This window comes from Uranotaenia lowii, chromosome 3 (genome assembly GCF_029784155.1).
Source record: "Uranotaenia lowii strain MFRU-FL chromosome 3, ASM2978415v1, whole genome shotgun sequence".
In the NCBI taxonomy this organism is placed as follows: Eukaryota; Metazoa; Arthropoda; class Insecta; order Diptera; family Culicidae; genus Uranotaenia; species Uranotaenia lowii.
In genome coordinates, this window is record NC_073693.1 from 284,497,211 (window position 1) to 284,512,569 (window position 15,359).

Here is a 15,359-nt window from a genome sequence, read left to right on the forward strand (position 1 = left end):
CTTTTCGTTCGCATCGAAAAACCTGTGCAATTGTTGCGTTGTTTTTGTTGGGGTTGGTGTCTAGCAAAACGATGACGGCTTGGAAGTCAATCCGAACTTTCACTTGCTGAGACCGATGGAAAATAACAACCAAACAGTAGCGCCACCAAGCCCTCCATAGTAGAGTTTGAAGCATGGAAAAAATAGAACAATTTGACAAAATTGAAGAAGTTGACAAACTTGACATAATTCAATGATTTGATTAAAATGACAAAACTGACAAAGTTGACAAAAAATTTACCAATATGACGATGACAAAATCGACAAAACTCACTAAATTGACAAAATTGACAAAACTGACAAAATTGACAAAATTGACAAGATTGATAAAACTGACAAGATTGACAAAATTGACAAAGTTGACAAAATTGACAAGATTGATTGAACTGGCAAAATAAAAAAATTGACCCAATTGACCAAATTCATAAAAATTGACAAGATTGACAAATCGACAAGATTGACCAACTTCACAAAATCGATGAAAATTGACAAAATTGAAAAAATTGGTCAATTTGACAATGACAAATTTGAGAAAATTCACTAAATTGACAAAATTGACAAGCTTGACAAAATCATGAAAATTGACAAAGTTGACAAAATTGACAAAATCGAGAAAACTGACAAAGTTGACTGAACTAACAATGTTGAAAAAATCATGAAAATTAACAGAATTGCCAAAATTGCCAAAATTGACAAAATAATTTTTTTAAAAAAATTGACATGACTAACAAAACTAACAAAATTGACAAAATTGATAGTACTGACAAAATTGACTAAGACAAAATCGACAAAATTCACTAGACTAACAAAATTGTTAAAACTAACAAAATTGATAAGATTGATAAAACTGGCTAAATTGCCAAAATTGACCAAATTGACAAATTTGAAAAAATTAGACATAATCGACAATTGACATTGACAATGACAAAATCGACAAATAAAATTGATTGACAAAATTGATAAAACTGACAAATTTGACTAGATCGACAAATGGACAGAATTGATAAAACTGACTGAAATTGCCAAAATTATGAAAATTTACAAAATTGACAAAATACAAAATTGACTGAACTAACAATGTTGACAAAATCATGAAAATTGATAAAATTGACATTATTGACAAAATAGAAAAAAAAAAATTATAAAATTGATAAAATTGAAAAATTTGACAAAATTGACGAAAGTGAAAAAAGTATCGAAACAGACAAAAATGGCAAAATTGACAAAATTAAAAATATTGCGATCTCAAAATTTTCAATATTTTCAATCTTCAAAATTAATTCTGCTGATTTTTTACGTTTCGGTATCGTATTTTTCTCTAGCAATTGAAATTTTATCCAATAATTTTATCTATGCATTTGTTTCCATTACTTGAGAGGTTGAATTATTTAAAATACATGGTCAGGCATCTTTTTTGAAATAGTATTCTTAATTTTTATACCCCTTACATTTTGAAGTTACCATATGCTGTAACTCCAAAAGGAGTAAATTGAGTAGATTATAATGTCATAGAAACGGAATCATACAAGATATTCCAGAATCTAGAAATTCAATAATCTCCAATTAGTTGCAAATAATGTTATTGATATGAAAATTATGATAATATTAAAAATACTTTTATCCTATTAAAAACTTTGAATCTTTATTTCCTACATTGTTTTTGGATTTACTGCGTATGAAATTCATTAATCATAATTCATAATTCATTTTTTTTAATGTCGTGCGAGGAAATGTATTTCACTTTCACTGAGAATATTCGTGATAGATCATATTTGAGGCCTTCTGAGCCAAAGGGGTATAAGTGACAAAATGGTCGATTTTGAGTTAAAGATGCCAAACGATTCTTCGTATTTAAAACTATTTTTGATGATTTTTTTCAGGTTTTTATAATTTCATTAACATACTTTTACGTTCCAAAGCAAAATACAAATTATCGAAATTATATGGAAAATCGCCAAACACAACAACTTCTGTGTTTTCTCGAAATAAGCTTTCATGCACTTATACCCCTTTGGCTCCAAGGGCCTCATTTCATATATTTCAGACTTAGTGTACCATTCAAGTCAATGAAATTAATTATATTAATGTTTACGAAGGACATAGAAAACTTGATGCTTCTAAAGAAGCAGGGCCTGATGGACTCTCGCCTTGTTTCCTCCAAAACTTAGCAATTGAACTGATTGATCCTCATCTAATTATTTTTAACATGTCGATAAATCACAAAAAAGTACCCAAGTTCTGGAAAAAATCTGATTCCAATTTTCATCTATCTGACATTCCCAAACTATTTGAATCGGTTATAAATGAAAAAAATCAACCAGTTAAAATTATTATAACGAGCAAACAACATGGTTTCTTCAAAGGATGCTCTAAAGTATAAAATCTTCTCGAATTCGTTACATACGTTATCAATTCCATGAGCCAAGGCTTCATGTTGAGGCTATTTATACCGACTTCATTAAAGTCATTGATCGCATCGACATAACACTTTTAATCTTCAAATAAAAAAAATGGCTGTCATCCAAATCTTCCTTCCTGGTTACTATCATACCCTTCCTTTCATGATTTTTTATTTTACCTTCAAAATCATTTTTAACAGTTGGAAATGATGAGTTCATCAAGAAAAAAAATTAAAATTAAATACGATTTTTGACTTCTTCCATACATTAATTGTTGCAAATTTGTTACTTTATGAAACGAAGGGTTAACCGATTGAACACAAATCGTTCGCATCCAAAACGAGTTATCAAAATCCATAGTTGTTACCCCTTGTATGCCTCAGGGGTCTCATTTAGGACCTCTTCTATGCATACTGTTCGTAAATGACACTTCCATTATTCTGAAACGGGTTGAATGCCTTATGTATGCTGATGATATTAAACTATTTTTGAAAATCGAAACAACCGAAGATGTTAAAACATTTCAAAATGAAATCAATGTACATATTTTTAAATGGTGCAACAAAAATATACTCCAATTGAACGTAAAAAAATGCAACTACATATCATTTAGTAGGAAACAAATTCACCCAATCATTGAAACAAAGTTAGGCAGTAAACCAGTAAAAAAATGAAAAATTGTAAAAAAATTGGTGCTATACAGGATTCCAGACTCACGTTTGTAGAACATCAGAATACTATTATCAATAAAGCAAATTGCATGTTAGGATTTGTAAAGCTAAATATTTGTAAAGCAACCACTTTCTAGACTCATACACCTTAAAGTAGGCTTGCCAGATACTTTCAGAAAAAAGCGGGACACAGCCGAAAAAAGCGGGATTTTAAATACAATTTTAAATAAGCTTAAATGTGTAGCTAAACTTAAACGTTTACCATCAGCCAAAGTTGTTCAGAGAAATACACTAAGGTTTTTTTAAACGCAGATTGATTTTGCTCAGTTTGTTTTCATTTGTTTGTTTTATTTACACGGTTTTTTTTTGCCTTATGCACCGTTATTTTCTACAGTTCTCGCGAATTAACTCATTATTTGAGAGTAAATATATCAAGTTGTGCATATAAACGATGGATTTCAAACCGCGTAAAAAATCTTTTAGTAATTTGTATAAAAATTCATTTGTTTTAAAATTTTAAAACTAAAATAACTCCATCTTTATATACTTTGGAAAATTGAGTCTAAAAAGGTGGTGTTTAAAATGAGGCAATTTAACAAAGATTCCAGCGAAAAAATTAATCTCTATAATTATATAATCTATAATTATTTGGAAGCAACTGAAACTATATTTTCTTCATACATTGGTTAAACGTGCTCCAAGAACACTTAACTAAATCAAAACCTTACTGTAATACTGAGAGCTTTAGAGTTATTCAATATTGTCTTATGTAAATTAGACTGTAAATTAGATTAGAATTCAAATTGAGATTAAAGTTTGATTTTTCCAGTGTAAGTCAGTTAATTTTGTAAAGTTTTCCAAGAAAAAAAGCGGGACATTTCAAGGAAAAAGTGGGACAGCGGAACAATCAACAAAAAAGCGGGCATGTCCCGCTTTTGCGGGACGTATGGCAACCCTACCATAAAGTCACTTTATATATCTTAGAGCAAGTTCATTGGTGTTGGAAAAAAGTGGTAGAAAATTTTACACTTTTAGCGCATTTTGAAAACTTTGCCATGCAAAAACATTTTCAAGATTTGTGGCCTTCAAGTTTTTTTTTATATTGTTTTATTTTCGCATGCTATGATGCAAAAATAGCAATATTTACACATATGGCTGAAATAGAAATAGTGCTGCAAAAAAAATACAACGCCCAAAGATCTTGAAAACATTTTTGCATGGTAAAATTTTCGAAATGTCAAAATTTCTACCACATTTTCCCAACACCAGTGAACTTGCTCTTAGGAACGATCGATATTAGAGTATTGTAGCTTGAATGAAATCCTTATCACGTCTGGAATCTGTTCAAAAACAATTTTTATTGCATGCACTCCGTAAAATCAATTGGATCACTTTTCCTCTCCCCTCATACGAATCTCGTTGTAAACTTATTGTTGTTACACAAAGAATAAACACTCCGGAATTACTTTTAAAACTCATTTTTTTTTTGCACCCTCCCGTCCATTAAGAAACAAACATCTATTCTATATTATACTTTATGATAAGGGCTATGTCAAGTATTATCCCATTAATCCAATGATGTACAAATACAATGCACAAAGTGACATTATAGAAGTAATAATGAACAAAGAACAACTTAAAAAGGTATTTAAAAACAGTTTTAAAGAAAATAAAAGGGGATCAAGACCATGCTTTCAAACAATGTAACTCAAAAATAGTCGATCATTACTAAATGAATCAATCTTGACGACTGCAGGCAGACGATGATCCAAGAGCGGAATCAACAGTGGAGATCCGTCAGAATACATCTCGAAATATCTGTTAAGCACGAGTGAGAGCTACCTCGACCTACGAAGCGATTGAGGATGAAGTTGAAAGGCAGGAGGATATCCTGAGTTACCAGATAACTCTAAGTGTCAATGCCCTGAATGAGATTATTTAAAAAAAAAAAAAACTCTCAGAATCTGAACAACGAAGGAATGTCTGTGTCGGTGAAGATCATAGCTAATGTTCTCTGACTCACGAATATGTGTTGAAGTCGCATCTTCTGGAAGTATTAAAACTGAATGGCTCTACAGATCCTGTCAGCGAAACTGAAGGTGCACATAGCGAGAGAGTCTGTTTAGAATTTCCTCCTGGGTTCAAAAACGTCTAGCCATTGGAGAACTGCTAAATGGGCTTTGCCAGTGTCGTACATTTGGAGTTGCACACTAGGAAATCCACATCAAATTAAGAGAACCAAGGCCTGACCTTTGCTTTTACGACAGAATGTCCGACCTCTCCTCTAACTCTAACCAATCGAGATCAGCTTCAACCATAGAGAGGCTTTCAAACCGAGAGTCAATCACCGGATCACGAAGGATTTTTTTTACGGAATTACTCGGATGATTCCTGGCGAGGAATTCATCTTTCCTTCACCGACCTTGGACCTGCTGTAAAAAGCACAGCAACCACCACGAATTAGATTTCGCCTTAACTTTGAAGCTCCAAAGCTCTTAACTCCTCTTCTTCTATCCTATAATGTACAACATCTATTTCATCCTTGCCTCGTCAAAGTTCAAGTCCAATCGGGCAGAGAGGCGTGGCAACGTGTCTGAACCTTGGCCAATTTTCGTGTTTTCTGCCGATCTAATTCCACGTGTTCCGTCTCACGGCATAACTTGATGAACAATATTCCTCCAATTCACTCGGTCCATGGCAACCGTTCTCCAACTTCTCGGACATCCCACATACGACAGATCACGCTCCACGTCTAACCATCTCCCTTGTTTTGTCCCTGCTCATCTCGTTCCTACAGGATTCGTAGCAAACACTTGTTTTGCAGGACAGTTGTCCGGCAGTCTCGCAACATTTCCTGTCCAGCGTATCCGGCCAGCCTTCACCGTCTTCTGGATACTGGATTCGCCGTAGAGTCGCGCGAGCTCGTGGTTCATCCTTCGCTCGAATACTCCCGGTGTACGCAGGTCCTTCTCGAACAATATCCATGTCTCGTGCCCGTAGAGAACAACCGGTCTAATGAGCGTCATGTTCAGGTTACACTTCAAGCGAGGGATAAGTCTTCTCGACCGCAGTTGCTTGTGGAGTCCATAGTGGGCACGACTTCCGCTGATCATTTCCCGCCGGATTTCATGGCTAGTGTCATTGTCTGTGGTCTCTAGTGAGTCGAGATAGACAGAGTCTTAGACTATCTCCAGCTGTACCATAGCTCGTGTATGTACCGTAGCTCGACATAAGGAATATCTAGGTATACACCCTGCACCCTGAACTCTACCTGGGGCATTCAATTTTGATTTACCCCAGACTAGTCTGCTCATAAACGGAATTGGACCTCTCAATTTAGAGACTCAGGGCATGACCTTTGCTTTTACGACACAATGTTCGACCTCTCCTCTTAAAGGCTCAAGATCTGACCTCTTACGCGAGATCAGATTCACCCATTAAGACGCTTTGAAATCGGGAGTCGCTCAGCGGATCACGAAGGATTTCTCCTCCAACGGCCTTTGACCTGTTTTAAGCACAACGACTACCACGGAGTAGATTTTGCCTTAACTTTGGAGCTTCAAAGCTCAAAACTCCACTTCTTTTATCCTGCAATTGTAATGTACAACATCTATTGCATCCTTGCCTCGCGCAAGTCTAAGTCCGATCGGGCAGAGAGGCGAGGCAACTTGTCTGAACCTTGTCCACTTTCCGAGATTCCTGCCCATCTAATCCCCGACGATGGAGATCAAACGATAGGTTCGTTTTCTTTCTACTGAACTATTTCACAACAATCGGAACTCCTCTCTATGGTTCGCACGTTGGGCGTTGCCTTAGTAATAGACAAGCTATCTATCGAAATCGAGATGGGCATAGATGAACGCCAATACGCCAAGGGCGCTTCTGAAGAGACGGTCCGATTATCCGCTGAAAACTCGCAGGTTCATCAACCTCTGCACCCTGCAAAGTGTCGCAAGTTGACCTCGCTTGTCAAATACGTTTGTAATACGGACATAACGATCAACATGCAGGCTTAAGAAAGTACCCTCACAGGTTTTTGGAATTGGTAGTGTTCATAGATCCAGGAAATGTTGTGGTATTGGACTTGGTTATTGATTTTCAGCAGCTGAAAACGATCGTTGTACTGAACGAGTGTAGTTTTGGATATACATTCTACATGGACAGCTGCAAGATTAAGATAAGATCGACTGAGCAGCGAGGCGTTTCGATATCTATGTATCTACCCTCTAAGAATTTTATCGAGTGTCCTAACCATCGTAACATAAATGTAGATTAGTCTAGTTTTAAATTTTGAGAAAAGTATGACTACACTGTCAGTAAGATAACTTTTATCTCGCAATAATTTACAAGCTTCAAGTAGCTCCCAACAGAAAACTTAAAAGCGCGGTTTGTTTATTTATAAACCTTGAATTCTAGCTTGAATCTATTTAAGGCACCAGGTAAGAATCTTCGCATGTCCTTGCTTTCCAACGAAGGTGGGCTGCAATTACTGATATACAAAAAAAAATCGAGAAGACGGGTTAAAGTACACACAACTGTGTCCGACGAGATAAGAAAAACTGTTTGCGCTAGATGTTATTTTAGCGCCTCGGTAGTGTGCAGTACACGACGACGACTTCAGCAGTACCTTCTCATTCGCAGATAACACGATGATAATGTTTTTTATTGTCAATGACATCGCACGATATTGCTGGAATTTTCTGGCCCCATGAATAATCCCGTAATTGGGAATATTTCCGAACACGAGTCACGTTTTCGATGGGCGATCGCGCACTTTAATCGGTATTGTTTTTCTAGCTTGTTATCAGCTTTGTAGAGTAATAAAAATGCTTACCATAACGTCTGCTATACTGCTGGTACCTAGACATGATGACGATGGGTTTAGTCGAAAATTACGATCCTAATACGTCAGAGTTTAGATTTGATTGATTCACGAATGAATTCCAAAAGATTGCACATCGGAAAACGAGGATATCAAATTAAAATTCACAAAAGTTTCACCAACCCCATGTGACACCCACTTGCTAAGACACTTATCTGAATCACACTGAATAACGAGTGGAGCGAAATCACGTAAAAAATACAGACGATGACTATCTGTGTAAGGGTAGCGGGATTTTGTCACTTTGAATGACGTCACACTTGGTCGCCAATTTTGAATCGTAAGGCGATAGACGTTTATCATCAACAATCACTTTTCCGAAACCTTTCCTCACAGTTTCCAATTCACGCTTCAATGGCGTTTGATTCACACCTCGGTGCGTTTTCTCCTGATTGCCTATGGTTTGTCTGTGTATCCGGATTTTCGAACGGAACACGAAAGACGATATTCTACCGTGTCGGAGGAATCTAGGTGTTGTCCGTCCGATAGGTAACGGAGGTTCAATTGCAACTGGTCTTCGTTTTTACAAGTGTGTCCCCACGAGTTGGTCGGTTTGGAGCAGCAGATTTCGAGCCTGCTTCTTATCTTGCGCGATATCGGACCAACGATGGACGGTTTGTTGCACGGGCCAGTATCTATCGACACACTGGTTGGCGCCACTGGTTCTCAATATCGGCAGATTGTGCATATAAACTGTTTTTTTTATAAAAAAAAAATTGAAAGTCTCGAACATACAGCTTTAGAAATATAGTATCAGTCTATCAGTAAATCGACGAAGAAATAAGACAAGAATATCATAATTGTCGTCATCTTATAAATAAAACAGGTTCTTGTTCTAAAAAAGACTATTGACGATTTTACCAAACAGACTAAAATGCAAACTTAATGTTCTTGGGAAAATCAATAATAATCCCTCAGCAAAATGTAACTGGTTTCAAAAGTGTGTCCAGATTTTTTCGTGGTCAACCCTTTAGATCGTTAGGTTAGATAAGGACTGTTATCTATCCAAAACATTTATTTGGATATGATTATCTCACGAAACTTTCTGGAAATGCGCTGTTGCGAAAGTTGAACAAAAAAAAAGAATTTAAAAAAACTTTAAAAAACTTTGGGGTTTTTTTTAATTTTCAGACGGGTTTTTATTGTTATTGCAGATTTAGTTTTTATTGCAGATTTTTTAGTTTTCACATTTTTTCTAAAAGAAACAATGATCATTTTTTAAAAAATATTCCAAAACTCGTGACAGATAATTCATATCAGTCATTCTAATGTTTGTCAGTCTTCATCGTGAATTCAAAATAGACATAGGGGAGATAAGGACATTAAGGAGGACGCTTGTTTAACCATAGAAAACAACTATAATATGTGAGTTACATCATTGTTTTATGTTTAGACACTAGAAAAGTCAATTTCTTAACATGCTGAAACTTGAAAAAGTAGATGAAAACGTTTAAAAATGCTTTTTAATTTTTTTTCCAAAAGCTGAAAAGGTAGTAGTAGATAGCAGTAGGGGCATAATGAGAACCCCTACTGGGGCAGTATAACCAGCATTAATTGGGCACGATGAGCATTTTCTGCCGCGGAATCAGGCAGCAAATTCAACTCGATGATGTCAACTGAATTATAGAACTACAGCTTGACTACCCAAGTAACCATAAGCACTCCCAGATAACATCAAATCGTAATATAAATGATAATCCAAATCGAATATTAAGACATTTTCAATAACTATCGTAAACAAGTTGGTATTGAGTGATTTTCTATCATTCATTTACGACAAGTTTTGCCCAAAAAAAGTTGAATCGGATAGCAGTTTAGTCAATTCGTAAATATGTTTCCAAATAGTTGAGAGTATGCTAATTCGACATTTACGATTCGAGTGAACTGATTTACGATAAATGGACGATCCTTCCTTTTTTTCTTCCTTTGACCGGTTTGTGAACAGAAAATCTTACATATAGAGCTATAGCGCAAATCATATCAACTGATGAGATTGCATCCTGGTAAGATACCGGACAGCCAACTCGGAGAACTGGAGTTCAAATCTCGGTAGGGGATTTTTTTTTTCGTTTTATTCAAATTACTTAAATTCGAATATTTTGCTTTTTGTGGAGAAATCGAATCGTTAAAATCTTGACATTGTAGATATATCGCCTCCACTTTTGTAGCCATATGCTATTTTGGTAAGTTCAATACAATCTTTTCATCTGGTATATTTGGGTTATGGCTTAATGCTTATGGTTACTTGGGTAGTTTCATCTGACGATTTGGCATATTGGTAAGGTGTCGTTGAGATAATCAGAGAACTTAAGCTCGATTCCAGGTCGAGGAGATTTTTTTTCCATTTATCATTCAGGATCGATACATTGAGCACTAAACGGTGATTCGTATCAAACAAACCAATAACAAAATAATGCATGTCTATTTGTAGAATACAAACAATTCACACACACTTATACATTATGTTTCTGGTGCTTTGTTTGGCGGATGATGCTACTAGCCGTATGATGCAACAATAAAAATAATCGACTATGAATGGTAAATGAAAAAAAAAAATTAAAAAAATTAAAAATTAATCGACTAGGAATTGAGCTCGAGTCTTCTGATTATCTCTACGACACCTTACCAATAGGCTAAATCGTCAGATGTAAACTAATCAAGCTGTAGCTCTATAATTCAATTGACTTCATCGAGTTGAATTCACTGCTAGATTCTACGGTAGAAAATGCTCATCGTTTACTCATTAATGGTGCTCTGTCAGCCTCAAGTCAACAAGTTTGAGTAAAGACGCGTTCTAAAATTGGTTATGAACTACAAAACTATTCATCGTGAAAATTAATTTGAAAAAATACATATTTCCTTAGAAAAGAGGAGTGCCTAGTTCGCCCCGGATGCCCGTTATGCCCTTATCTGCCCTACTGATAAAATATACTTCATTTGCTAATTTTCTGTATTTACTGATATCAGAATACTTCATTCTGGTATGAGAAAAAAGGTAAACGATAAAAACTAATTAATATAAATTAAAGTCTGTATCCTGGCAAAACTTAGATATCTTCTTGGAATATCTTGCGAAGTTTTTCTTGTAAATCTTGCATACATTTTGAAATGCTTATTTTAGAACTGTTTCTTATTATTCCCTCTACTTTTCAAAACTAGAAGCAAACCGGCTTCGACAAAAAAATTCTTTGAAGTTTTGCTCAAAACGATATGTATCATGCAAATGAAAAAAAAAAATGAAATTGGTTAAATTTCTGTGGTTAAATCTGTGGTTATAAAAAAACAGCTTTCAAAAAACAAATTTCTCAAATTGCTGTAAGTTTTTTTTTAAGAAAATATAATCTTTTTTTTCTGAAAAATAAGTAAATTAAAATTCTCATCTAAAATTTTTTTGGAGAAAAGGTTACACTATTTTAAATAAAAATAATCGAAAAATTTGACAAAACATTTCAAAAAGTTGTATGAATAAATTTTTTTTTATAATTAACCATAAAAATATACATGATTATTTCTTAACTTGTTTTTAGAGGCGATAATGTTTTCTTTATTCTCTCCAAAAATGTTGTGAAATCACCATTTTGAAGGAAATCAGAAGGAAACCTCAAATGTAAGTAAGTATGTGCAGTACAGTGATGTGCGAACGCCACTAAATTCAATGCAAAATGATTTCAACCCATTTAAATTTGATTTAATAGCATATGGGTGTGTAAAATAAAAAAGGATTATATAATAGAATTGATTTTGAAATGGATATGCATTTTAAAACGGTTTAAGAAAAAAAAAAGTTTTACAGGTGTTCGGAGTAATATCAATGCAGGATAAAATCTCCACAAAAAACCGAAAACGATAATTTATCAATTATTTTTAATATCATTTTGGAAAAGAGTGCGAGAATAGTTGAAAAAAAACATAAAATAAAGTATTGAAAAATCCATCAAGACATGCAACAATGTTTAAAAAAAACTAGTATTAAATTTTCATTTGATCAAAATCTGAAAAATTTGAATGAAATTAAACACATTTGCGTGGTTCTGGTTCCATATTGTCAAAATTAAAATTGTATTTCTGTTTTCAAGTTCAATTTAAAAAAAAGCTGTTTTTTAATTTATAAAAAATTTGAAACATGGTTTTTGAAACTCATTTGCGTTTTCAATATTAGAGATTATATTATTTCAATATGAAAAACAAATTAAAAACCATCTATAATTTATGTTTCATATCTAGATTCGAAGTTCTTAAACTTTATTCCTATGCAAAATTCGAAACATTACAAAGCTTCAAAAAAGCGATATAGGATTGAAAACTCAAATCATCATTAGAAATTAATATCTTAATTTAGATTTATAAGTCCGATTGAAAATAAACATTTGACATAATAAAGCCAGATTGAACCCAAAACTTCACCATTTGAATTCATAATTCACGATTAAAGCTCTGAAACGAATTTTACTTCTAAGCTCATATTTAAGTTTCTGATCTGGAACTTAGTAATTGTAGGTACAGACCCCTTTCGATTTTGGCAACACGCTGTACATTTTGTGTTGCCAAAATCGAATGTTGCCAAAATCGAAAGGTTTTTCTTTCTCAACTTTTTTCAGTTATTTTTACAAAATAACTATTATGATTATCAAAAACGTTATTTTTAGTCAACATCCGACCATTTGTAGTCATTTTTTTTTCATCATGTTTTCGATGCATATTGCACTTTCTTGTTTTGTTTATGATCTTTGTTTTCATTTGTCATATTTGGTGTTTTTGCCATTCTTCATAATTTTTTAGTTGTTTTTTGTCATTTTCAGTCTTTAGTTTGAATTTGTTTTTTAACTTTTAGATTTTTTTAACTTTTTTGTCATTTTGAGTACTTAATATATTTTTAAAAAAAACTTTTGTTTTTATTGTTGCATTTTATCACCATTTCAGAACATAAAAACGTATTTATGGTGTTTGTCTCAATTAAATTGGTTCTGTTATAAAGAAAACTTAAAGGTAATGTTGTTTCTAAAAACCGTTTGGCACATGTGCCAAAATCGAATGTTGCCAAAATCGAATGTTGCCAAAATCGAATGTTGCCAAAAACGAACGGGGTCTGTATTTTTTTTTATTTTTTTCATTTAAATTCAGAAATTAATTCAAGTTTTGAATTATAAATTCAGGTTAAGAATTCAGATTCAGAATACATATTTTCAAATTCAGCTATCAATAACTAGAGATCGCAGACATAAAATTATAGTTGTTAATTCAATTTCAAAATTTCAAATAATTTGATATCAAAGTCAATTTATATAAACATTTTTGCCAAAAATCGCAAACATAAAGTTCAATTCTAAATAATACCAAAAAATTGTTTTTTGAAATTTAACTGATATTTTTAAATTTACAGATTTATTTATTAAGGAACTGATTTTCAACAAAAAAAAATTTGCTTATAAAGAAACATCCACGTTAAAAAATCTGTAGGAAATTCTATATTTTTTTCAGTGTATTCTTTAACGTAGTGAATATTTCAGTTTTTTCAAAAATACAATTTTAAACTTAATTCTTAAATTTGGATGAAGTTTCAAAATAACTTTTGAAAAAGAATAATTTGCTACGATTGATTTTTTTTTAATTGGCTCAAAAGTTTGATAGACTTAGACTCATTTCATTTGAGCATACAATTTTGTTTAAAGAAATTGAAGATTTCCTAAAAAAAACTTATATTATGTTCGAATCAAATGAGTGAGACCTACAAGACTTAAGAGCAAATTTAAAGATTTCAACCAGCGATAAAAGTAACTGCTCTTTTTTGTTTGAAGGCTCCATTATAGAAATTTAGATAACCTTTTTTTTTAATTTTACGATGTTTTTTTAAAAGTTCCTATTTGGAAAAAAAATCCATTTATTATTGAGAAATTGAAAATGAATATTGAAATAGCACAAAAAATTAACTTTTTGAAGTTTTTTTAAATCATCAGTAAGTAAGTAAGTAAATAAGTAAGTAAATAAGTAAGCAAGTAAGCAAGTAAGTAAGTAAGTAAGTAAGTAAGTAAGTAAGTAAGTAAGTAAGTAAGTAAGTAAGTAAATAAGTAAGTAAGTAAGTAAGTAAGTAAGTAAATAAATAAATAAATGAGTAAGTAAGTAATAAGTAAGTAAGTAAGTAAGTAAGTAAGTAAGTAAGTAAGTAAGTAAGTAAGTAAGTAAGTAAGTAAGTAAGTAAGTAAGTAAGTAAGTAAGTAAGTAAGTAAGTAAGTAAGTAAGTAAGTAAGTAAGTAAGTAAGTAAGTAAGTAAGTAAGTAAGTAAGTAAGTAAGTAAGTAAGTAAGTAAGTAAGTAAGTAAGTAAGTAAGTAAGTAAGTAAGTAAGTAAGTAAGTAAGTAAGTAAGTAAGTAAGTAAGTAAGTAAGTAAGTAAGTAAGTAAGTAAGTAAGTAAGTAAGTAAGTAAGTAAGTAAGTAAGTAAGTAAGTAAGTAAGTAAGTAAGTAAGTAAGTAAGTAAGTAAGTAAGTAAGTAAGTAAGTAAGTAAGTAAGTAAGTAAGTAAGTAAGTAAGTAAGTAAGTAAGTAAGTAAGTAAGTAAGTAAGTAAGTAAGTAAGTAAGTAAGTAAGTAAGTAAGTAAGTAAGTAAGTAAGTAAGTAAGTAAGTAAGTAAGTAAGTAAGTAAGTAAGTAAGTAAGTAAGTAAGTAAGTAAGTAAGTAAGTAAGTAGGTAAGTAGGTAAGTAGGTAAGTAGGTAAGTAAGTAAGTAAGTAAGTAAGTAAGTAAGTAAGTAAGTAAGTAAGTAAGTAAGTAAGTAAGTAAGTAAGTAAGTAAGTAAGTAAGTAAGTAAGTAAGTAAGTAAGTAAGTAAGTAAGTAAGTAAGTAAGTAAGTAAGTAAGTAAGTAAGTAAGTAAGTAAGTAAGTAAGTAAGTAAGTAAGTAAGTAAGTAAGTAAGTAAGTAAGTAAGTAAGTAAGTAAGTAAGTAAGTAAGTAAGTAAGTAAGTAAGTAAGTAAGTAAGTAAGTAAGTAAGTAAGTAAGTAAGTAAGTAAGTAAGTAAGTAAGTAAGTAAGTAAGTAAGTAAGTAAGTAAGTAAGTAAGTAAGTAAGTAAGTAAGTAAGTAAGTAAGTAAGTAAGTAAGTAAGTAAGTAAGTAAGTAAGTAAGTAAGTAAGTAAGTAAGTAAGTAAGTAAGTAAGTAAGTAAGTAAGTAAGTAAGTAAGTAAGTAAGTAAGTAAGTAAGTAAGTAAGTAAGTAAGTAAGTAAGTAAGTAAGTAAGTAAGTAAGTAAGTAAGTAAGTAAGTAAGTAAGTAAGTAAGTAAGTAAGTAAGTAAGTAAGTAAGTAAGTAAGTAAGTAAGTAAGTAAGTAAGTAAGTAAGTAAGTAAGTAAGTAAGTAAGTAAGTAAGTAAGTAAGTAAGTAA

The 15,359-nt window shown here is 32.4% G+C and overlaps 1 protein-coding gene across 7 annotated transcripts in view; it reads right to left on the minus strand.

Moving 5' to 3' along the window:
* The window catches only part of LOC129757940 (spectrin beta chain, non-erythrocytic 1-like), a 254,976-nt gene that overhangs the window by 76,998 nt on the left and 162,619 nt on the right, over window positions 1-15,359 (minus strand). For 4 of the 7 annotated variants that reach the window (XM_055755347.1, XM_055755345.1, XM_055755350.1 and 1 more), the window contains exon 1: window positions 7,944-8,467. The exons of the other annotated variants lie outside the window; for them this stretch is intronic. In XM_055755347.1, coding sequence (XP_055611322.1) covers window positions 7,944-7,977 — 34 coding nt within the window. In that variant the 5' untranslated portion in view covers window positions 7,978-8,467. Of the gene's footprint in view, window positions 1-7,943; window positions 8,468-15,359 lie in introns of those variants that run through there. 7 annotated transcript variants of the gene reach the window in all.